This window comes from Thamnophis sirtalis, unplaced genomic scaffold (genome assembly GCF_051295495.1).
Source record: "Thamnophis sirtalis isolate CommonGarterSnake01/CBP01778 unplaced genomic scaffold, rThaSir2_p1.2 scaffold_7, whole genome shotgun sequence".
Classification (NCBI taxonomy): Eukaryota; Metazoa; Chordata; class Lepidosauria; order Squamata; family Natricidae; genus Thamnophis; species Thamnophis sirtalis.
Window position 1 is genome coordinate 21,160,451 of NW_028261387.1, and position 24,602 is coordinate 21,185,052.

Here is a 24,602-nt window from a genome sequence, read left to right on the forward strand (position 1 = left end):
AGAAAAAAAATGAACAGAAAAGCTAAAAATCAAGATGATGGACCCCTTGAGAATGAAGATTTTTATTTGGTCAGTCATATCAGAAAAGGCTGTTCTCCTGGATCTCACCAGTTTAGGGGTTTAGAGGTTTTATTAACACTTATAGGCCGCCCTTTTCCCTGAGGGGACTCAGGGCGGCTTACATAAAATGAGGGGAAGGGATATACAAACAATAACACATACAAAACATAAGTAAAATAATAAGCAACATTCATTCATCATTCGGGTGGGGGCAGTTATCTTTGTCCCCAGGCCTGACGGGCTAGCCAGGTCTTAAGGGCTGTGCGGAAGGCCTGGACGGTGGTGAGAGTACGAATCTCCACGGGGAGATCGTTCCAAAGGGTCGGAGCTACAACTGAGAAGGCTCTCCTCCTTGTAGTTGCCAGTCGGCACTGACTGGCAGATGGAACTCGGAGGAGGCCTAATCTATGAGATCTAATTGGTCGCAGGGAGGTAATTGGCAGGAGGCAGTCTCTCAAGTTCGCAGACCCACTACCATGAAGGGCTTTATGAGTGACAAGTAGCACCTTGAAGCGCACCCGGAGATCAACAGGTAGCCAGCGCAGCTCGCGGAGGATAGGTGTTATGTGGGTGAACCGAGGTGCACCCACAATCACTCGCGCGGCTGCGTTCTGGACTAGCTGAAGTCGCCGGATGCTCTTCAAGGGCAGCCCCATGTAGAGCACATTGCAGTATTCCAGCCTAGAGGTCACAAGGGCCCGAGTGACTGTTGTGAGAGCCTCCCGATTCAGGTAGGGTCGCAACTGGCGCACCAGGCGAACCTGGGCAAATGCCCCCCTGGTCACAGCCGTCAAATGATGGTTGAAAGTCAGCTGTGGGTCCAGGAGGACTCCCAAGTTGCAAACCCTCTCTGAGGGGTGTAAAATTTGACCCCCCAGCCTGAGCGATGGAACACTGGTCGAATTGTTGGGAGGAAAACACAACAGCCACTCGGTCTTCTCCGGGTTGAGTACAAGCTTGTTAGCCCTCATCCAGTCCATAACGGCCTCAAGACCCCGGTTCATCACGTCCACCGCTTCATTGAGTTGGCACGGGGCGGACAGATACAACTGGGTATCGTCCGCATATTGATGGTATCTTATCCCGTGCCTTCGAATGATCTCACCCAGCGGTTTCATGTAGATGTTGAATAGTAGGGGGGATAAGACCGAACCCTGCGGCACTCCATATGATAGGGGCCTAGGGGTCGATCTCTGCCCCCCCACTAACACCGACTGCGACCTGTCCGAGAGGTAGGAGGAGAACCACTGTAACACAGTGCCTCCCACTCCCACCTCCCGCAGTCGTCGCAGAAGGATACCATGGTCGATGGTATCGAAAGCCACCGAGAGGTCGAGGAGAACCAGGATGGAGGGATGGCCTCCATCTCTGGCTCTCCAAAGATCATCGGTCAATGCGACCAAAGCGGTTTCTGTGCTGTAACCGGGTCTGAAGCCTGACTGGAAGGGGTCGAGATAGCTTGCTTCCTCCAAGGACCACTGAAGCTGGAAGGCCACCACCTTCTCAACAACTTTCCCAACAAAAGGGAGGTTGGAGACTGGACGGTAGTTGTTAAGGACAGCTGGATCCAAAGATGGCTTCTTCAGGAGGGGTCTCACCACCGCCGCTTTTAGCACGGCGGGGAAGTGCCCCTCCCGAAGAGAGGCGGTAACAACCGCCTGGATCCAGCCTCGTGTCACCTCACTGCTGTTGACAACCAGCCATGAGGGACACGGGTCCAGTACACAGGTGGAGGCACTTACAGCCCTCATGGCCTTGTCCACATCCCCAGGGGCAACATCCTGAAACTCAACCCAGAGGTGGTCTACCTCTTCCTCTTGTGCCTCGGCTGGAACTGCGGGGATGGAGTCCAAATCCGACCGAAACCGAGCAATTTTGTCCGCTAAGAATTGGGCATAATCCTCAGCTCTACCCTGCAAGGGTTCCCCCGTATCCCTCCTATTTAGGAGGGAACGGGTTATCCTAAACAGGGCGGCTGGGCGGGACTCAGAAGACGCAACCAAGGTGGCAATGTGGGATCTTTTCGCTAGGAAATTCTTTGCCTATGGAATTTGAAATAGGCCCTTTCTGCTGGCATGAGTGTGGAAGGTTAATCCCATTGGGGTGAGATGGTTCCTCAGATACTCTCAATCCATGTCATAAAGGGCTTTAAAGCTGCTGAGAAGTCAAAAAGAGCAAGGATGAATACCAGAGGTGGTATTTAGCAGGTACTGGCCAGTTCTGGAGAACTGTTAGCGGAAATTTTGAGTAGTTCAGAGAACCGGTAAATACCACCTCTGACTGGCCTTGCCCCCATCTATTCTCTGCCTCCCAAGCCCCAGCTGATTGGGAGGAAATGGGGATTTTGCAGTATCCTTTCCCTGGAGTGGGGAGGGAATGGGAATTTTACAGTACCCTTCCCTTGCCATGTCCACCAAGCCATACCATGCCCACCAAGCCATACCATGCTCACCAAGCCACACCCACAGAAGTGGTAGTAAAAAAAATGAATCCTACTACTGATGAATACATTACCCCAAACCTGTTCCCGCCAAACACATCATCGACAAGTGCGACCAATGCCATCTCTGTCCCATAACCAGGTCTGAAACCTGACTGAAGAGGGTCCAGATAATCTGTTTTATCCAGGACCCTCTGAAACTGCAGCACAACCACTTTTCTTCCATGTCCCCTGAAACTGGATGGAAATTGTCCAGACAGATGGGATCTAGTGAAGATTTCTTATGGAGGGGACAGACCAAGGATTCCTAAAATGGTGCTGGGAATATCCCTTCTTGCAGTGATGTATTAATTACTGCTTCGACTCACCTGTAAGTCACCCTTCTGGAGACCTTTAGCAACCAGGTGGGGCAAGGATATAATAAACAAGTAGTTGCAGTAACAGCTCAAAGGACCCTATCCGCTTCCTCAGGTCCAATACTCTGCACTTGGAGTCCAACCCGAGAGAAAGAATACAAGTAAGTCCATACAGTAGTTCTAATTGGGAGTGGACAAAGAGGCACTCAATCCTATGCAATAGTAAATATACTGGACTATGAAGTGCTATTATTGATGAAAAAGAGTAGTAATCTTTAGAAACTCTCCATAATGTTGTTGTAATAACAAAATCATTGTGAATCAAATCAACTTTGGAACTACGTTTGTGCAGTAAGTCACAGAACTGGCAGATATTACAGATGATTAACATCAAAGCTGATTGTTTTTTTCCCCCAAAGCCCATGGATGAGTCGCCAAATGCATTTTAAATTTGAAAGTAATTAAATTAAGAATTCCTCAGTTATAGAGTTCATACATTCAGATAATACATTTACACGTTATTGATGTTTTTAAATCTGAAAGGGACAACACTAGGTTTTTAGCTTTTCTATTTAATTCTTCTAATTTTAATTGTCTTGTAGGACTTTTTTTTTACTTTTTATCTTATTGCAAGACACTACATCAATGAGATGGGCGGCACAAAAATTTAACAAATAAATAAAGTAAAACACTCTGGAAGAGCTACTAGGACTTGATGAAATTGCTCATCATAGTTGTCAAGATACAATTTAACCAGGGGTGGGATACTACCGGTTTGACCAGGAGCTCCAATGATCAGCTTGGAGCAAAATGGTTCACCCCGACAATCAGATGGGCCCACCCGCTCACTTGCACTATTTTCCTATCTTTATCTTTTCAGCTGATTCGTGCAGCAGAGCTGATTGTCACACGAATCAGCTGTGTTACTCCTCTGAAGAACCTGGGAAGTGAAGAATTCTTCAAACTGAACATGTGCATGTGAGCGCGCAAATCATGTGATCACCAAACAGGTTGTTAAAATGGGGAGGATCCCACCACTGAGTTTAACCAATTGCCAAATTTCAAAATCTTTTCCCCACCAACTAATCTGAAACGTGTGTAGAGAGTACTGGTCTGAGTGAATATTCTGCCTTCTTGACTGCTTATTTTTTAAATGTTGTATAATAAACCACAGCTCTGACTTTCAAGGTTGCCAACAATTAGTAATGATGCTACAGCTACTAGTAACTGAATGAACTTGAAAATACCTTGGTGAAGGTATTCTCTCTGTGTCTCTGTCTCTCTCTCCATGTATTTCAAATATACTTTATTTCTGGGAAAGGGACAAGTTTAATTTGACCTCAGCAACAACACGAGGACCCTGTGCTAGAGTGGATTTTACATTTTGATTCTTTAAAAAAATCCTTTTGAATTAATAACTCAGCATTTCTGAGCAGCTTGTTTTCCCTGGAAGACCTGATATTCCTTCTATAGAGACCAATTAACTGAGGCAGTGTTTTCCTCTAATAGCCAATTATATTAATTACCAGTAAAACAATGTGTTTGCTTTGCTTGAATCCAACCAGTTGGCTTTGTCAAATGCTTTGCATTTCAAACTATGAAAGTCTACCATAACAACTATCTAGAATCAGCAAATGAAACAAAATTCCCCTGTGAATGTAAAGGGTCATATGCTGGCACTGGATCAGGCAATTAAAATAGCTTTTTCCTCTTGCTGCTCCCCTTGTTCTATTTCTAGTCCTCATTAATTTCTTACACTTGAGTGGACCTGTTAATGGAGATGCATTGCAGAGATTTGGATATTTTCTTTCTCTCTTTTTTCTTTCCTTTCTTTCCTTTCTCTTTCCTTCTTTCTTTCTCTTTCTTTCTTTCTTTCTTTCTTTCTTTCTTTCTTTCTTATTCTTTCTTATTCTTTCCCCCCTCTCTTTTCCTTCCTTCCTTCTTCCTTTCTCTCTCTCTCCCTCCCTCCCTCCCCCTCTCTTCTTTCCTCCCTCCCTCCCTCCCTTTATCTTTCCCTTTCTCTCTTTCTGGCAGGCTTCCACACCATTGTTAGCTGATAGATACCAACCCAAAAAGTGAATCCTGTTGCAATGACTTTGTGTCCTGAATAATTGAGTTGATTTCATTTTTCATATGCAAGCAGGTTATGAAAAATATGAATTTATTCAAGCAAATATAAACTGGGCTGCAATTAGTATCTTTCTTCACTCAGAATTAGTCTTTATTTTTAACAGTAGCAATCATTGAGAAATTCACTGGGGAGAACTATAGCATGAAACATTGTGTCTTTTTAACCACCTACCTGTCACATTCAGCATCCAGCCAGAAACGTTGGTGCCTGATGCAGTTTGTTGTGGAAGAGAGCCGATATATATAAACAGAAAAGAGAAAAGGACTTTAATAAGGTCTTTATTTTCCTCTTTAATAAGGAAATGAGCCTTTTTCTTCTGGTGCATTTCTTCCAGCAATGAAACCTCTTGATGGAGATGCTTGTAGGGCACTGGCTCTGATGCTCTGTTAGCCCCATTTCACTGGTATGTTGCATTCACATACTGATTTGCTGCACCAAATCTGATGAGTAGCGGACTCTACCATTAGGTGGCTGATGTAGGCTGTTGTAGACAGCTGAGATGAGAAGGGAGCAGGTGTTTGAAGGCAGAACAATGTCAACTAAGTGCCCTGACTAGCCTGGAGAACAGTTTCTCATAGCTAATGTCAAAATCAGATTTAAGTGCTGGTCCAGTCAGCTTCAATCCACCCTTGTCACCTTTTGGTCAGACCTTCTCTGCTTAAAATGTATGCAGAAAATGCTCTTATTTTGATGGACTCTCCTTGTTTTCCCTTTGTGAAATATAAGATCCGATTTCTCACCCCTACTCTAGAGACTTGCCATCACTCCCTATACACCCCTCACTTTGTTTTCCACTGATGCTTCTTCCTCACCATTATTTTGGCATCTCAGATGTTTCTCCCCGACCTGCAAGCTGTCAATGAATTCGTGGCTGCTCCCTTGCTCTCCTCTGCAGAATTTGCTCATTATGTTGAAATAGGAAAGATCAGAGTTCACGTTCAGCTTTCTGCATCACATGTAGGGGTGTCTTAATTGTGCTTCTTGTGCTCAGTGATGCTCAACAGGCAAAAAGAAGCTCGGAGAAAGGGAGAATATGAGAAGGATGAACTTGCAATAATAATAAAAAAATCCACAATTTTTTAAAAAAGAATTTCCTTTTTTCTCCACAAAATATAGTTTCCGGAGTAGTAGTTAGATTAGTCTGCTACAGCAAAACAGCAGAAAGATTTGATTATGACACACATTTTTACAGATCTCTGTTTGCTTCTTTATATGCACAGGGTATAACCTTAAGAATAAAGTGTAGGGAGAAGAAAGGGGTGGAATAAAGGTTACAGATTGGCATCCATTGTCGTTTTCAGCCAAACAGTCCTATGACAAACACAATCTTACATTCATATTCTGTTTAACAAAGGTTGGAAATCTTTCTACTTTTCTGGTTATCAGAAGTAACTATTCTGACCCCCCTTTTTGCTCGTTCACAAATGACAGTCAGACAGAACTTCAAAGGAAATATCTTTATCAGTCCTGGCTCAAGTTGGCTGCGAGCCCAAAAATAAATGTAGATAAAGTCTCTGGCAAAAAGTTACACAGCAAAAGCAAAAACAAAAAGCTCTTACAGCAAACCAGGTTTACAGAAAGCAAATCACTTATCCAAGTGCCTCTTTGAATCTTGAAACAATGAACCACACGCGATGAACAACGAACCACGAACGTTGACTTCTGCAACTAAGGTGTGTCTTTTATCTGCAGAAAATGACCCTAACAAGCAACAGCTGCCCATTATTCCTGCATCCCGACGCAACTCACAGCAAGCTTCTGCTGAGTCACAACAGGTAACTATATTAATACAAGGAGCCCACAGATAACTTCTGGTGGTGTCATTGACACTGTTTCATCGTTGACGTAGGTCTGATGTAATCCATATTATATTAAGAGACATGGTGGCTCAGTGGCTAAGACGCTGAGTTTGTCGATCAGAAAGGTTTGCAGTTTGGTGGTAACGAAGTGAGCACCCGTTACTTGTCCCAGCTTCTGCCAACCTAGCAGTTCAAAAGCATGTAAAAATGCAAGTAGAAAAATAGGGAATACTTTGGTGGGAAGATAACAGTGTTCTGTGCACCTTCGACATTTAGTCATGCCAGCCACATGACCATGGAGGCATCGTCGGACAGCGCTGGCTCTTCAGCTTTGAAATGGAAATGAGCACTGCCCCCTAGAGTCAGGAATGACTAGCACATATGTGCGAGGGGAACCTTTACCTTTAATCCATATTATTGCATTTCACCTCTAAGCCATTATTTAGCTCATGAAGGGATGAGGAATATCTTTTGGCACTGATTTGTGGTCTTATTGGCTTGCATCTACTGTTTTGAAGGCTTTGGTCATATGAACAGATAATAACATTCACTGTACTGAATGTTCTGTTTTGGATCATTCTCAGTACAAAATGCTGCACATCTGGCCAAGTGGTTTATGATTCAGAGTGTATATTGTTGTTACAGTAAGCTTTCAACTTGAGGGTTTCATGGTGTTCATTATACTTTTCATTGCAGTGTAACCCATCAACGGAGCATGTAAACTGTCCGCTGAGTGGATGATGGAACAGAATTCCCAGCTTAGCATATTTTTCAAGGTTGACTATGAAAGCATTTTAATACTTTGCATTGCATTAACCTCTGGATTCTGAAACACTTAAGCCTTTGCTACAGCTCATGAGTTTAACTGCTAGCCTGCAGTTTGTCTTGCTTATAAAACAGTGATATGAATTGTTTGATTTCTGAATCCAAACACTTAGATCTATATCTGTCTCCACAGCACATAAAACCTGGAGGAAACAAAAGGGCTTTTTATGTTTAGCTTGTTTATTTGCAAATCCAACAGTCCCTGGGTCCTAGTCTTGTCACATCTGTGCTTGCACGCATATGTATAAGCATGGCACCCAGAACAGCAAAATATTTCTGAACATGGTTTTCCCCTTAGGAGCACTAGGTGACACTGTGGAGCAGTATTTGTGTCAGCTGGACAGCCCTGAGCTTCCAGGCTTTTAGGCTTTTGTGCCGCTGTATTCTGAAGAGGTCTACATGCACAGTCATCCTCATTTCATTCTGTATTGTAAAATCTTCGGTCACAAAATTACCTGTTAGGATGCTCAAACCTGACTGCTCCTTTGTGGGTGAAGGCAGTTTGCATTTGATCAAAATACATAAATATAGGGAATCTTCTTTTACCAACTGCCTTCTTTAATGATCGTTCACAGTTACTACGGTGATGAATTGTGATCAGTTCTTGCATTTACAAGACCTGTCGTTACTTTTAAAGCCCTTCATGGTATCGGACCTGGTTACTTGAGAGACCGCCTCCTGCCAGTCACCTCCCAAAGACCTATTAGATCCCACAGACTAGGCCTCCTCCGAATTCCATCTGCCGGCCAATGTCGGCTGGCGACTCCCCGGAGGAGGGCCTTCTCTGTGGCTGCTCCGGCCCTCTGGAACGATCTCCCCGTTGAGATCCAGACCCTTACCACCCTTCCGGCCTTCCGCAAAGCAACTAAGACCTGGCTGTTCCGGCAGGCCTGGGGCTGTTGAACTATCCAGCCCCCTTCAAGGTTATGACTGTTGTTGTATTTTAAATTTCTGTTTTCTATTTTTATTTTTGTACCCCCTCCCCTTCTGATTGTTAGCTGCCTTGAGTCTTCCGGGAATAGGGCGGCATACAAGTCAAATAAAACCTAAACCAAAAACCTAAACCTAAACCTTTGCAGGCCTGTAAAGCAAAGGAAAGCTGAAGTAAGATCATAGGCATAGTCATGGTTTCACTTCATGATTGCTTTGCTTAACAACCAAGTTGCACTTCCCAATTGTGGTCACTAAATGAGAATTACATGTAGTTTTTTTTTTTAAAAGTAATCTTGATAACACAGGTCATTTCATTTCATCATGGCTGCCTTTTTCACTAATAAGGTAACATCCATTCCCACACCCAAATATACACATACACAGGTAGACATTTTTCATCAGAATGTATTTCTGGTGGTTTTACATATTTTCCTCTTCATATCTTCTTTTTTTTCATGTGAGAGGCCAGTCTAATGTCAGCTACAAAATTTACAGAAATCAATCAGCTTCTAAAATGTGTAGGTCTGTTTATAAGAAGGAGGATAAAATTCCCAAATGGTATCAAAAGCGTTGCTTATTGTCTTCTGAATTACATTAAGGTCCTACACGTGGGCAGCTTTAGGAACTGACTAGCTTGTTGATGGTAGAAGAAACTGATTTCAAATCTGACTACATCTTACTGCAGCCTTGGAAGCAAATGTTTGGACAACATTCAAGAAAAGCGACAAAGATCCGGTTCTCTGAATTGCATCCCCCTACAAGTCCGTTAACACTAGTAATTATTCAAGAGAATATTAAAATAAAAGAATAAATTATTCACTTTGAACAGAGCAAAGGAAAATAAGCCTGGACATCTCATATTAATCAGTTAACAATTTTGAACAGTACCACGTTAATCCGCATTACATTGCAGTTTTAATTCAAAGTGTTTGTAACAAATTAGCTTTTAAAAAAAAGAACTTCTGGCTGATTTATCAACATAGATTACGCAAACGAGAGCCAGGGAAGATATAAAGAAGGGCAGGTAATATAAATTAGAAGGGCAGGTGATGGCTGACAGCAGTGTTTCTCAATCTCAACAACTTTTAAGACTTCTGGACTCCAATTCCCAGAATTTTGGGAGTTGAAGTCCACACTCTTAAATTTGTTGAGGTTGAGAAACACTGATCCGCAGCTTTGGAAGAGATACTGCGGAGCCCCCTCAGGTGATGGATGAGATCAAAGGATGCGTAGGTGAAAAGGAAAATGAGCAATCCTACAGGAAACATGGAGCCATAAATTTCTTTACTACCATGAAAGAAAGGAAGTGAAATTTTTCCACCATGGGGAGTCCTAAGATTGCGATTTCCCACAGTGTAACAATTATTTCCCTCTCTTCATGCTTGCTAGAGAAAATATATACCAGGCCCACTAATTACTTTTACTGGCACCACGAATACAGTACGTTCCTGGGTGAACAGCCCCTCTCCTAAATTCTGCAACTTCACTGATTTATGTTTCCTCACCTTCTTTAAATTACTGGAATAGGAGGGGAAAAAATGGTGAAGGAGTAATTTATTGGGGAAGCATTAGCTAACAGTAAATAAACAAGCCGGCCTAAGGCTCTTTGCTGTAATGTATGATGCCTGGGAACCGTGGCGACAGAGGAAGAATTGTTGCTGCCAATTGGTGGAGAGTCTCGCTGCAGGTAGATGGTTCCTGCTGTCAGCCACTGTCTTCAAAGCTGCCACTGTTGCTGCAGGAAGGAAATCGCAGTGTACTCATGGGATCCGACACATAACCTGTGGAAAACAAAAAAGAAGCTCGGGTACTCATCGCAAATGCTGCTCAGCCTAGCTAAAGCACCTTGTCTCTCTTCTTCCCAGCTTCATCAAGCCTCTGTATACAGAAAGCAAGCACAGAGGGCTTCCCTGGTAGCAGAAATGCACAGATTTGCTGCCAAATATAAAGATCTGCTTTGGCCGCATCTTTTATGACCTGAAGTCACCCCATTCAAAGTCATTTCTTTTCCGGAAAATGACAGCGGTGGGATCTGACAGACAGACAGGATGCCATTCGTATTCACAATCACGCTAGCCATTTAAGATGATGGCCGATAGGAAAGAGGGAAACGTTAACACAGAAGTCTCACACTTCTGTTTGATTTTTAAATATACATATCTTGACCCTGAATGGAAGATTCGACTGGTCAACAATAAGCTGTCTGCCAGAAATAATTATGTCCTTAATCTTGGATTATTACTGTTACAACAGTTTATACTATAAGTACCTGTTTGCTTATTAGAGCATTTATCATCTGGGCCATGGGTTAAATGTCATTGCTTCAATTATTCCTTTTGTGCAATATAGGACTGTTTAGCCTAGTCACCAAATCTCTGAACAAAGACCATCATGGGTGAAGACTACTTATAACATAAACAAGATTCTGTGTGGGGGGGGGGGGAGAGGGGGAGGAAGTCCAGCAGTGGTGAAATTCAATTTTTTTTAATTACTGATTCTATGGGTGTGGCTTGGTGGGCATGGCAGGGGAAGAATACTGCAAAATCTCCACTCCCATCCCACTCTGGGGCCAGCCAAAGGTAATATTTGCCGGTTCTCCGAACTACTCAAAATGTCTGCTACTGGTTCCCCAGAACCTGTCAGAACCTGCTGAATTTCACTCCTGAAGCCAAATAACAAAAAAAAAAAACAAAAAAAAAACTCTCCTAATTGCAAAAGGCAAGATCTCAATTCTTGCTGATTTGACAAAGTAAACAATTTCTCTCACTGCATCCAAATGAAATGCTGAGACAGGCTGCTCCATTTCTTCTGGCTCCTTTATCTAAAGTACTGGTGGGAGTGTCTTTTTTTCTATATGGGCCCAGCATGCAAAGACCATCAAGTAAGACTGCCATAAGCTCCAGATTCAAGGAAAAATTGAGAATATGTAGTAGTTAATATTAAAATGCTATATTTCTTCCTTGCCTAATCTTAATACCAGAAAACTCATTAGTTTAATTCATGAGAATATTGCCTTACTTTGGAGCTTGTTAGATGGTGCCTAAGACAACTAGCAGTACTGTGTCAAGGTTCTGGTAAGTCCTGGACATAAGTAATGCTAAGTGACCTCAAAGGTGGACAAGCCTACTTCTTTAGCAATTGCCTCAGACAATGATCATTCACAGTTTTGGCTGGTGAAAAAGTAACTTTATTTAGCATAACAAAAGTCTTCAGTTGAAACCGATCAAGGTCTGGTCAGTTGCAGGCAGCAGCTAAAGTTCTAATCAAGTAATTAAGGTCACAGAGCTGAGCTTGCAGTTAGCACTTTTTAGATAAGTACTGCACTGCAGAGAGAGAAAAAAGCAGGTCAGGAGGAGATCGCTTATTAAAGGAATCTATCTGGTCTGCAAAAAGGAGAAAAAGAAAAAAAAACAGACGAGACACAGGACATTGTAGGAAAGAACTTTAGTTGAATTGGATGGCAGTGGTCTTTGCAGCCCCACTCCCCTCCCTCTGTTACAGGGTTCATCTAGAAACTGTCATTTACCAATTGTTTCACAGAAACCAATTCAGGCACAAAAAGAGGATTACCTGTATTTAGTTTAACTTTAATTAAAGCTAAGCCACTTGAAGGTATTGCACAGCTCAAAGAGAAGCAACTGAGCCGTGGTGGCGCAGTGGTTAGAATGCAGTATTGCAGGCTAATTCAGCTGACTTCCAGGAGTTTGATCCCCACTGGCTCAAAGTTGATCAGCTTTCTATCCAAGGTTGGTAAAATGAGGACCCAGATTGTTGAGGACCATATGCTGACCAATGGTGGGATTCAAACCTTTTTACTACCAGTTCTGTTGGTGGGAGTGGCATGGCTTGGTGGGCAGGCTTGATGGGCGTGGCAGGGGAAGGATACTGTAAAATTACCATTCCCTCCCCACTCCAGGGGAAGGTTACTGCAAAATCCCCATTCGCTCCCAATCAGCTGGTACTCAGGAAGCAGAGAATAGATGGGGGCGGGGCCACTCAGAGGTGGTATTTACCAGTTCTTTGAACTACTCAAAATTTCTGCTACTGGTTCTCCAGAACTGGTCAGAACATGCTGAATACCACCTTTAATGCTAACTCTGTAAACCACTTAGAGAAGGCTGTAAAGCACTGTGAAGCGGGATATAAGTCTAAGTACTTGGCTATTGTTATCTCCTATTAGCACAATTGCTGATTTCTTATTTCTGGGTGCTTTAAGTTTGGAGGATCAATTTCATTCCAAAGAAAACACCATCAGTCCATTAATACAGTTTATTACTATTGAAGAGGACTCATATTTTACCATTTTGGTCAATAGGTGAGCATTGAAAATTTCTTCTCATCTCTTCCAAAGAAAGGCCTTGAGAAGACTGCTGACCAGTGCTGTAAATTGTAGAAAAGAGAAATGGTGAAGAAGAGTACCATTTAGAGCTTGCTTCAAACCCGTATGATTTAAAAACAAACTACTCTCATTCAAAATATGAGGATGCCTTTTACAATGCAAGAGTTGCACTGTAATAGTGTAAGGAGGAAGAGGAGAATATGGTTATAGAGAGAGAAACATTTTTGGAATAGCTTGTTTCTGACCTTGAGCTTTGCCCCAACGTCAGAACTACTTTCAGTGTTATTAGCAATCTGAGGTGATAGGTCCAGCACACTATAAATATTTTATTTACATCTGTACTATCAGGTTTGTGCATGCTAATTTCTTTGCTAAACAGAGCATTACCCTTTTGAAGCAAATCCCAAATTTATTCACCGTAAACACATTCCTTTATTCTTGGAAGTGATCGGATAGAGCCAGCCTTTGCCAGCTGCTCTCAGTTGATGGGCAACTATCATTATCAAGTATTCCCTGTGAATGAAAAAAGAAGCTGCCCAACTGCCCATTAATAGCCAGGTAATTTGTAGAGCACATCTGTGCTGTGTCAAAGTCAGGAATTATTTGAAGTAATTTCAAAGAACAGTGTCTTCAAAGAACCTTTGGTGAAGTTGTGGCTGAAAGAAGAAATTCAAGATTATTTCCAGCAATGCATCATCCAGGGAGATTTTGATCACAGTAATTTCAAACTGATGGCAGGTAAGAATTTCCTAACTTCAATGGCTGGCTTCACACTATTGGAGAAATAACTTAAATGTTTATTCTAAAGATACCTTTCAGGAAATAAATCCCATTGAAACACAAGTGACTTAATAATAAATAAACATTAGCTATCTATAGGAACCTTTACAGGCTATTTTTATAAGATTCATATTGTTCTTTTTCTTCTTCCTAAAATGTGCCTGCTTTCCAGTTAAATGAATATATAGAAATATACATATTATTATATAATCAGTTTGTGTTGCCTTGGGTATTAATATTTCCATCCATTTGTCTCTATACAATTTGTCTCTTACATATTGTTTATCTATCTGTCCATCCATCCATCCATCCATATCTGGCTTTTCTGATAATAATGCCAATGCTGAGAAATAAAGGATTAATAGTTGTTTACTGTCAGACTATATTTAATTAGGCTCGGATGCCAAGCCCAAACTTGTTGCTTTGAAAGAATTCTGTGGATCCTGTGGAAATATTTGAAAACTTTTGGTAAATGTTTTTGGGAGTGTTAAAAAGTATTTGCTGCATTGCAAGAGAGATGCTTTTTAAAGTGTATTATATTGAACATATTTGAACTTATATGTTTTTCTGTGTTTACCATCTGGAATTTTAGAATGAAATATAGGCTAAATTACTTTTAATACTTGAATATGCAAATAATACATGAAACTAGCATCATATTAAAACCAGTTAATAATATTTGCTAATAAATATTCAACCATTTCAAAGCAAAGACTATTCTGAAACAAGTAATTCTTCTTAATAGCACCATTGTCCAGATTAGCCACACTGTTTCAATATCAATCTTTATTATTCTAAAACCAAATATGCTTGCAATGGAATATGACTCATCAGTTGAAACCCATTCATATCCTGCATATCCTGCATCTCTACTCTGTGGGTAGTAGAAGAATGAATTCGTGTCATTAGTGTTGCCAGGTCTCTACTGAATTGAAATGGTTTGTTCATTTATTTACTTAATTCAATCCATTTATTCTTTCTTGCTATTAGAGAAGCCATACTTTGTCTATGTCACTAATCCGACTTCACATTTACCTAAATTAAAACTAATGTGTAGTTACGAAAGTGTGCCCAGGCAACAGAATCTAATGAGTGTCAAGGTCAAATGCAAAACTCAGAATCACTAATATTATTTAAAATAGCTCTCAGAGTTGACATTACCTCAGACTCTACCAACACACTTTCCACTTCTTTTCAGAGAAGACTATTTCTTGGTGGAGAGATATTATTTGGTAACATTATTTGGAGCCGTCAGGTTAGAATGTTTATTAAAAGAGAAGATAAGATGTAGCTTTTAAAAAATGGTTCAAACCCATGGCCCAAGTTAGTTACTCAGTTTATAGATGTATCAATTCATCTATGGCAGGAGTGTCAAACTCAAGGCATGTGGGGCAGATCCGGCCCACAGGGTGCTTAGAACTGGCCTATGGGTGCACCCTGGAAACAGTGAAGTACTGGCTTGCAGTGCCTCTGCCTTCATTTTTTTTTTTTTTTTTTTTTTACTATTTCATTTGTATTTAGTAGAAGACACTTTAATTTCTTTTTTTTTCAATTTTCACATTCCATTTGCAATCATTTATACACAGGGTATTTACTATAAGAAAAGAAGAAAAAAAAAAGAAAAAAGGAATAAAACAATCAGATAAAAAGGAAACACAACTCATCATTCACAACCCCACCTAACCCTTGCATCCTCCATACACCCCATCTACCCCCTCCAACTTTCCTTTCTCCCTCTAACACTCCCCTCCTACTTCCCTTTCCCCTCAAACCTTCCTTCTCCCCTTACTCCCCAGACACCCTCCTTACATTCCCCTTACTCCTTACATTCCCCTTACTCCTTCCTAACTCCTCCCTCTTCCTTCCCTCTACCTCCCTCCTTGGTGTATGCCTTTATTCGAGTGTTGTTTGATCTAATAAATGTAAAATGAACCAAGGAAAAAAAAAAGATAATAATAATAATAATAAAAAAAGGAACCACCGTATATAAATACATTCTAGTTCTTATTAAGATTATGTTAACACCCCCCCCACCCCACCCCCCACAATCCCCATCCCTAATCTTCCCGGCTTCCCAGGGCCCACACCTGGCACTACCTTCTATCTAAAATATCTTGTATACATATGGATTAAAAAATAAAAGTAATATATAAAAAAGAAAAAAAGAAAAAAAAAAGAAACCACTCTTTGTGTTGATCTCAGCCCCCCATCTTTATCTATGCTTAAATAGTATAAATCATTCTATCTATATTTTATTCTCGTCTCTTACTTCTTTGCTATTTACCCCGATCTTCTGTAGACTCTCCCGTTCCCTTCCTAAACCTCATGATCCCTTCCAATAGGATTTAAGCAGCATAGTTCCTGCCATATATTCAAATATAACTTTACAGACAAGTAATCAAACTTTCCCTTCTAGTAAAATTTAAACAACGTAAATGATCTTTCTTTACCCCTTTTTCAAACCGTAATTCAAAATAATCTAACCAGATTTCCCCTTCTTAGTAAAGTTAAGCAGCATAGATCAGATATTACTTTACACAGGAATCAATTTCTATCTTAAGATAATTCCAACCGACTTCCCCTTCTAGTAGAATTTAAATAACTTAGTTCATTCCACATGCATTTTACCCTCATCCCCCACTTGTCTGATATTTACCACTATCAAATTTATACTAACATTTGTTTAAAATATAGCTCAGAGCGATTTGTAGCATGAATCATTCCACATATTCCAGTAATACTTTCAACAAGAGTCAGTTAACCTTCTATTTTAAGGTAATCCCTTCTAACAAAGTTTAAACAACATAAATCATTCCGCATTCTTTTTACAGTTATCTTAAGATAATCCCAAGCAGCTTCCTGTTCTAATAAGCTTTAAACAACGTAAATTTTGCCCTCTTCCCTTGCTTGTCTGGTATTTACCACAAATAACGTAATTCATTCCACATGCATTTTACCCTCATCTCTTGCTTGTCTAATATTTACCACTATCAAATTTATACTAGCGTTTATTTAAAAAGTAACTCAGAACTATAACAACCAACTTTCCCTTCAAATAAAAGTTAAATAGCATGGATCATTTTCAAATAATACTTTCAGCAAGAGTCAGTTAACCTTCTATTTTAAAATAGTCCCATCTAACAAAGTTTAAACAACATAAATCATTCCGCATTCTTTTAACCACTATCAAATTTATGCTAACGTTACTTTAGAATCTAGCTCAAAGTAGTTTCATCCAGCTTTCCCTTCTGATAAAAATTAGTCCACTTTTTCTACCGGAGAGAGGTCTCAAACCCCCATTCAGTCCTCAACTTTAGGAAGTCTTTTGAAGTGTCTAAATTCTCGATCTGCGTTCTTCTGTTTCTCCGAGGGAGGAGGGGCTGCCCCCTCCATCTTGCAGCCGCATGGCCAGCCGTTTGCTTTCTCCTTCCGCTTGTCTCTCCTCTCCTCCAAGCGCGTCAGGAAGTCCCGCCTTCAGAATCCTACAATAGAAATCTTGAGCCTCCGAAACAGAGTTAAGACGAAATCTTTGATTCTCAAATGTAACCGTGATGCCGGCAGGGGCCTCCCATCTGTATCGAATCTGTTGACTCCTAAGCTCTTTAGTTAAAAAGGCGTAGTCCCTTCTTGCTCTCAACATCTGGAAAGGAATATCTTTGAAGACAATCAGGTCCTGGTCATCAATTCGGAGCCTGTTATTATGAAAATTTTGCACAATCGCGTTTCTAGATTCTTTTGTAGAGAAATGTATAATTATGTCCCTCGGGAGCTGTCGCTGTTCCGCTATCAATGAGTTCTGGCGATAGATTTTCCGAATCTGCCAATCAAAGTTAAGTCCCGGGCTTCCCAGCGCATGGCTGAAGGCTTCAGCAAAGGTCTGTTTTAAATTCTCTTGCTTCTTTTCACGGAATCCTCTGACTCTAATTGCAAATGCCTTCCTATTAAAATTTAGTATCATAAGCTGTTCTTCGTTATTTCTAATTTTTTCTTGTAAAATTTGAATATTGGTAGTCAAATTAAAATTAGCCTTCTCCAGACTTTCCAATTTGTTTTCTATTTCAGCAGAGTAATCTGACAGGGCAGACACAGCTGCAAAAGTGTTCGCCTTCATTTGATTAACTTTAGATTGTAAATCATCAAATAATTCCAATACAAATTCCCTGATTTCTTTCTTAAAAGCGTTAAGCATTTTAAGGAGATATTCCTGTGTTAAAAGTTCCCCAGCAGAAGACATAGGAGACAAAGGCTGTGTTTCCAATGAAAATTCTTTAAATTCTTTTGTAGCAAAACGCTTCTTTGATTTGGGTGGCATAATAAATAAGCAAGTAAGCAGAGCTTCGCTCCCCTCTATTTCCAAAGAAGAAAAATTTATTTTCTTAAGGAGTAGTCTGCAGGAAGATAACACCGGCTAAGTATATCAATCATCCACGGAGAGAAATCGCCATTTTGAGGTCTAATTAGACAAAGAAGTCTCTAAGACGAATGGTGCTGGTATTTACGATAGTACTGAAAACATAAATCTCACAGGGGTGGGACCCGCCCGTATCAATTCTAGCTTGAAAAAACTTTATCTTGTCCTGGGGGGGGCTAGCCTGTCTGGGGCTGCCCAAAAAAAAAAGGCAGCTGAGAAGAAATGGCTGGAGATAAGAGCTCCGCTTCGGCCGGAACTAATCTCTTTCCACAGCCAAAAAAGAAAAAAGGCTGTGGTTTACGATTAGATCCTAACCTACGGGGCTATCCTCCCTGCCCCTTTCTTAGCCAAAAAGGGGTGCTATCTATGATCTTATTTAGATATACAGACCAGATCTCTGAGGAGCTCGGTGGAGCCCTCCTCGGCAACAGGCCACGCCCCCCGGAAGTCCCTCTGCCTTCATTGACAGAGAATTGCAGGTGGCTGTCCCAGCCAAAAACGAAGCTTGGGAGCCCATTTTTGCTGGTAGAGGGCACTCCCAGACATGAGTGATGTCAAGATGGCCATGCCCACCTTGGCCCCATGAGGTCAAACACAGCTCTGATGCGGGCCTCAGTGAAATTAAGTTTGACACCCCTGATCTATGGTATGGTATTCTGGAGTACACTTTGGTGTTCTCTAAGCTTGATTGTTGTTTTGAAGACATTTCATTACCATCAGATGGCTAACATCATCTGATAGGTAAAGATGGTAACCAAAACTGCTAATCAAACATTCAATGCACACATATTTGGGCAAGTTAATAATCTTGAATCTTAACATTTCTAAAATACACCACAAACAAATCATAATCCCAATGTGATTGCTCTCTGCCAGATATTTCAGTCTTAAGAGGGCAAGTATGTTCTCAGAGAGATGTAACTTTATCAAGGTGTTGGTTAATTTACTAGGATTGTTACTGACAGAAATGCAAATAATTTGTTCCGAACATGTTCAGTAACAGAAGGTGGAAGACTGGAACGAGTTCAGAACTAAGAAGGTGATGCTAGCTTCTTTGGAAATGAGGCTTCTGGATGTATTCCATTTAATTAGACTAAATAAATAAATTGGAATGTATTGATTTGGGATCCTGCTGATATTGTCAGAGCATTCTGTAACAAGAGCCAATTCATATTTCAGAAGTGGGAAAAAAACAAGTATGAAATAAAATCATCACTGCCTTGGTGTTTCTACTTTATTTACCAAAGGTGGATTCCAGTTGGTAAACATCTGAACAGAATTTGTTATCTCCAGATTCTGGAACCTGAGCATTTCTCCTTTATCAAGTACACCTTCTCTTCATGTTTTCTTAGGTTACTTCTCCCCCATTTAAATTATTTTTCCACACTATTAAAATGGTGCCTTAGTTTCCAATAAGAGAAGCCATAAAACCATGCAATTAGTTACCAATCTTTTTAATCAAAACCAATGAAACCCTTCATAGCAAAGCCTCATAACTGAAATTGCTTTATAAAAATATTTTTTTTAAGACTTGCAATCTTCATTTAAAAGTTATCAAATTTTATTGTCAATCATACTGAAAAAAAATCTACAGAGGCATACTACTAGATGCTGATTGTTGCCTTTCAAACACGTTTTCCTATGAAAAGCCTTACGAATTACAATGGCTATAAAAAACTTCCATATCATGATGGATGGATAACATAAAGAAGGACAGATGTAGCTGCTCTAAGAATATTGGAGATGGGCTTTTAAAATAATTATTTCTCCAGAAAACATATTAACAGTTATATGACATTTATTTAATTAAAAAAATTAATCACATATATAATTTTTATAATGTTTCTTCTCTCTGTCATGTCATAAAGTAACCAAAGAAATCCATGTAACTAATTGCATGTTTGGAAAACAAAAAAATGCATCACCAACTGTCAGGCATAAAAGGCCAGTCCATGTGTGAAGGTTAATTTAACTGATTTATTGCTAAAAGCATATGCACAGGAATCTTCTCAACTAAAGATCAGTATCTGGTTAGAGGTAGATAAGAATCAGTGCCAATCAAAGAGGGGCTGGACTTAGTCCCTTTTTGGTTATGTAAGGATTCTAAACTGAATCTTCTTTTTAGTCCACCCTCTGGCTTTGCTATTCCTCCTCCTACACACAGGTGTCAAATTCACAGCGTCACGTTGCTGTCATGTGAGGTATTGTGAAGATTTTTCCCTTCGCGGAGTGGCATGGGCGTGGCTTGCATGTGACGCATCTGGCCTGAGGGCTGCCAGTTTGACACCCCTGTTCTACAGTGTCTGAAGACTTATGTAGTAGCTCATAGAAAATAAGACCATCAGAAAGTCACTGTAGATCAGCCTGTTTCCCAAACTGGTGGCCTCCAAAAGGATGTCCAAATGAGACAGTAAGCCTTGAAATTTATAAGATGGGCCAAAATGACATTTTCCTAAAATATTTTTCAAACATCTCTATGAAAAAGAAGTTGCTCAACGTTATTTCAAAGAACAGAACTTTAAAAGATTTTGATGAAGTCATCATAGCTGATGTTCAGGCCTTTAGGTAGTTATGGAATGACAAGAGGTTAAAAAAAATATTATTGTGACTTTCAATGTACTTCCATCTCTCCACCAGTCTATAGCTCTCTGCTTTCCCATGTTTAATTAACACCCTCACCCCAAAAATACTCTACACAAATTTCCATTGGTATGTATGTATGTATGTATGTATGTATGTATGTATGCATGCATGCATGCATGCATGCATGATGCCAATAAGGGAGAACACAGAAGATTTTCTTCTGTTTTAAAAATCCAAAGAAACCATTCATCCAATTTCTCTGGCAAATAGAGTGGATTAAGTTATAGACACAGTCAAATTCAGGATTATTTAAGAGAAGAAGGAAACTAAACATACGTTTAGACATTTTAAAAACTTGTTATTGTTGCAACTATATTTAGCACAAATAGTATGTGAACATTCAAGATATGAATTAATGTGAAGTAATATATGATAGAATCCCAACCACTGCATGTTCCAGATTGTAACCTAACATTTATCTTAAAAACGTCTGCTATTATATCACCAATTCTCTTCTGCAACTCATGAAGTTGTTCCTCTTTGTATTGTGTGTGGAAAACACAACAGACTAGAACATTCCAGTTATCTTTTCATGTATATAGTTTTACATGATGTGCAAAGTAAAGAATTACTTGCTGAGTGGTGAACTGTTTTTAACATCGAAATAACTGGCCCAAACTCAAAACACATGGGGGGAAAAGTTGACACCTGCATATCTGTGTTGAAAAGATGCTGAGATATATATCTTGGGGAATTAATTAATGGTTTCAAGGCTAAACCTGGTTCTATAAGCTGTTTACTCTCTTTTTACTCTCAAGCATTAAAAGTCTACTCATTTTTTTCCATTCACTGGAATAAAAATGACAGACTACCTTCACTTTATATCAAATTTATGCTACTTCATTATCATTGTTATTCAGCCAAAGTTTGCAAATCAGTTAGGAAGTATGTTCATTCCTTAGATCAGGGATGGGGGAACTACGGCCCTTTTATCACTTGTGGACTTCAACTCCCAGAATTCCTAAGCCAGCCAGTTTAGGAATTCTGCGAGTTGAAGTCCATAAGCCATAAAGGGGTCATCGTTCTCCACCTCTACCCTAGATGATCAGGTAGTCTCAGAATTCAGAGATGAGAAATGGGGATTTGTGTGTGGGAGCACCAAAATGAAATTCCCATTTGCTGCTTCAAAAGGAATAGATGATGTGAAAAAGCTTTGTTGGAAAGCCTGGAACACAGCTTCTTTCCTGTCCCCCCACGGTTTATTCACTCACAGGATTCAAGCCACCAAGCCTCAGCAGTGTGCAGGCTCAGCTTTTTACCGCATGAGCCACTGCAGGCCTCTAATGCAAATAACAAAACAAAAGAGTGACCTGGATAACTGTCCTACACTGGACTTACAAAACAGACTTGTTAAAACTTGGAAAAATTCTATGAGAAGAGACAAAGACAACATAGAAAGTAATCACGTTCTAGGGCATTATTTGAATGGATCAAAGATCAAGATTGTTAAAAGTAAAGGGAAGGAGTACAAAGCTGAAGAAGCTTCTTGATGAGAAGCGAAACACCTTCAAAGAAAAACCAGAACATCCAGTTGCCTCTTGAAAAAGCACCTTTGGGACAACCATGACCTGGATGACTGAGAATCTCCATAGACATTAAGGAATATAAAGATTTAGTTGATCAAGGATAAAACAGATTTGTTATCTATGTTACCCCTTAATGGACTTCTGTTGAACAGGACTGTATGGCTTTGAGGATTTAGGTAAGAATGGGAAGAACAGATCACTTGTTTTATTTTAAGAGAGGATTATAAGTTACAAAAAATTAGTTTATACTTGTGATAAAGGGAGGAATTGTTTATATATTTATTTCCTTTTCCTTTTCTATATTCTTATATCTTCTTTCTTTCCTATTTTTCTATTTTTTTCTTTTTCTGAATTTTCTATTTTTTCTTTTTATCCCTTTTTTGTAATTTATATTTTTTAATCCTTTTAGGGATAATTTATAATGAAATTATTATTAAAAAGGGGAAATAAAAATTCCACTGTGTAGGTATAGTTAGAAAAGTACAACTCGGTCTCCAGTGTTCTCAAAGCACACCCTGAAGTGTAGGTGAAATATAACTGAAAAGAAACTCTAGCTGGGGAATAGGTAATCCAATATGCCAAAGGGTTCCCATAGGAACATCGCATCTTTTATTTATATCTGCTTGGAAGGGCTGCCTCATTTGGAGTCTGACTTGTTCAATGTGCAGGCGGCATCCCCTGAAGTGGGGCTGCTGGAAACTTGTCTCCTGCTGCTAAACTACTACTTGGTGCTCTGAGCCTACTGTCATTCAGTGGTTACTGGCTTCTCATGGTTCATTAAAAACCTTCATGCAACATTTTTAAGGCTCAACATAAAAAAGCATCTGCTGAGAAACATACTTCCCTGCCTCCTGTCCTTGTAAAGCTATAGGCAAGGGCCTCGGTTGGCTTGAAGGAATGGGAGGGTTGCTGCAAAACCCCAGAAATGCTGCGTTTCTAAATATTGTAGCTTCCTGGCAAGGCTCCTGGGCTCCAACTCGGAGGCAGAAGCGTAATGACATGACCGCCCCCAGATTATTCTCCTGAGAATGGGGTCAGTGGCTGTGACTCCTAGATTTGAAGGAGCAAGAGGGTTAGCGAGCTTGTAGTGTTTCCTCCTGGGGAAGCCAGGCCTGTTTTGCTTTTCTAAAGTTTACCTGTGCACATTTTGGAGAACATTTTTCAGTACTGCTCTTTGGTTTGAGGCATCACAGTTTGAAGGATATGGCAAATGCACCTCCCTCCCCCAAAACCAAGCATTTATTAGAAAACCAAGCATTTAATAGTGATTGCCATACCATGTGCATGAATCTTACAAATGGCAAGAAAATAGGCGCAGTCAGGCATAACACAGGTTATGTAGACAGTAAACACAAGGTCATTCAAAATGGACTCAAGTGTCTATACACCAATGCACGGAGTATGAGGAATAAACAGGGCGAATTAGAAATTCAAGTAAAAGAGGGCAGATATGATATTATTGCTATTACAGAAACTTGGTGGGATGAAACCGACAAATGGAACATACAGCTAGAAGGATTTAAATTATTTAAAAGAAATTTACCAAGTAAAAGAGGAGGTGAAGTTGCACTATATGTAAGAAATAACTACATCTCTACAGAAATAGAGCACAACAATGATGAGAACTATCTTGAATGCATTTGGGTCAATATTAAAGGTTGGAGGGAAATGACATTGCCATAGGTCTATATTACAGGCCAACCAACCAAGCAGAGGAAGTAGATGAACTTTTTGCTAGTCAGCTAACTAAGGTATGTGGGAAGTACACCACAATAGTAATGGGAGATTTTAACTACCATGACATCAACTGGGAAACAAACTCTGCACCAAGTGGAAGATCCAACAGGCTCCTAACAAATCTAGCAGACAACTTTGTTTCCCCAAAAGTAGAGAAGGGAACAAGGGGATCAGCCATATTGGACTTAATTCTCACTAACAGAGAGGAAATGATAGAAGGTGTTGAAGCCACAGGAACCCTGGGGGCAAGTGGCCATGCAATATTGGAATTCAACCTTATGCAAACACAAGTAGTAGAACAAAGTGAAACTAGGGTCTTGGACTTTAAGAGAGCTAATTTCAATAAACTTAGAGAGAGCTTGGGGAAAATTCCATGGATGAGAATCCTCAAGGGGAAAACAAATAAAGAAGCTTGGGGAATTTTGAAAAATTAGATTACAAAAGCCCAGTCTAGCACAATACCAATGAAGAAGAAAAATAACAGCTCCCAAAAGAAACCAGCATGGCTGCATAAAGAACTCTGACAAACTGAAAGACAAAAAAGATAAGTATAAAAAGTGGAAAGGGGGGGGACATAACTAAGGCAGAATATCAGCAAATATCCTGAGCCTGTAAAGATGAA

At 40.2% G+C, this 24,602-nt stretch overlaps 1 protein-coding gene across 3 annotated transcripts in view; it reads right to left on the reverse strand.

Moving 5' to 3' along the window:
• Positions 1-8,931: 8,931 nt before the first annotated feature.
• Positions 8,932-24,602, reverse strand: part of LOC106540234 (serine/threonine-protein kinase TNNI3K) — a 236,331-nt gene continuing 220,660 nt past the window's right edge. For all 3 annotated transcript variants that reach the window (XM_087719469.1, XM_087719466.1, XM_087719467.1), the window contains 2 exons: positions 12,845-12,924; positions 8,932-10,325 (listed from right to left, as the gene is read on the reverse strand). In XM_087719469.1, the coding sequence (XP_087575595.1) occupies positions 10,249-10,325; positions 12,845-12,924 (157 nt within the window). In that variant the 3' untranslated portion in view covers positions 8,932-10,248. The remainder of the gene's footprint in view (positions 10,326-12,844; positions 12,925-24,602) is intronic.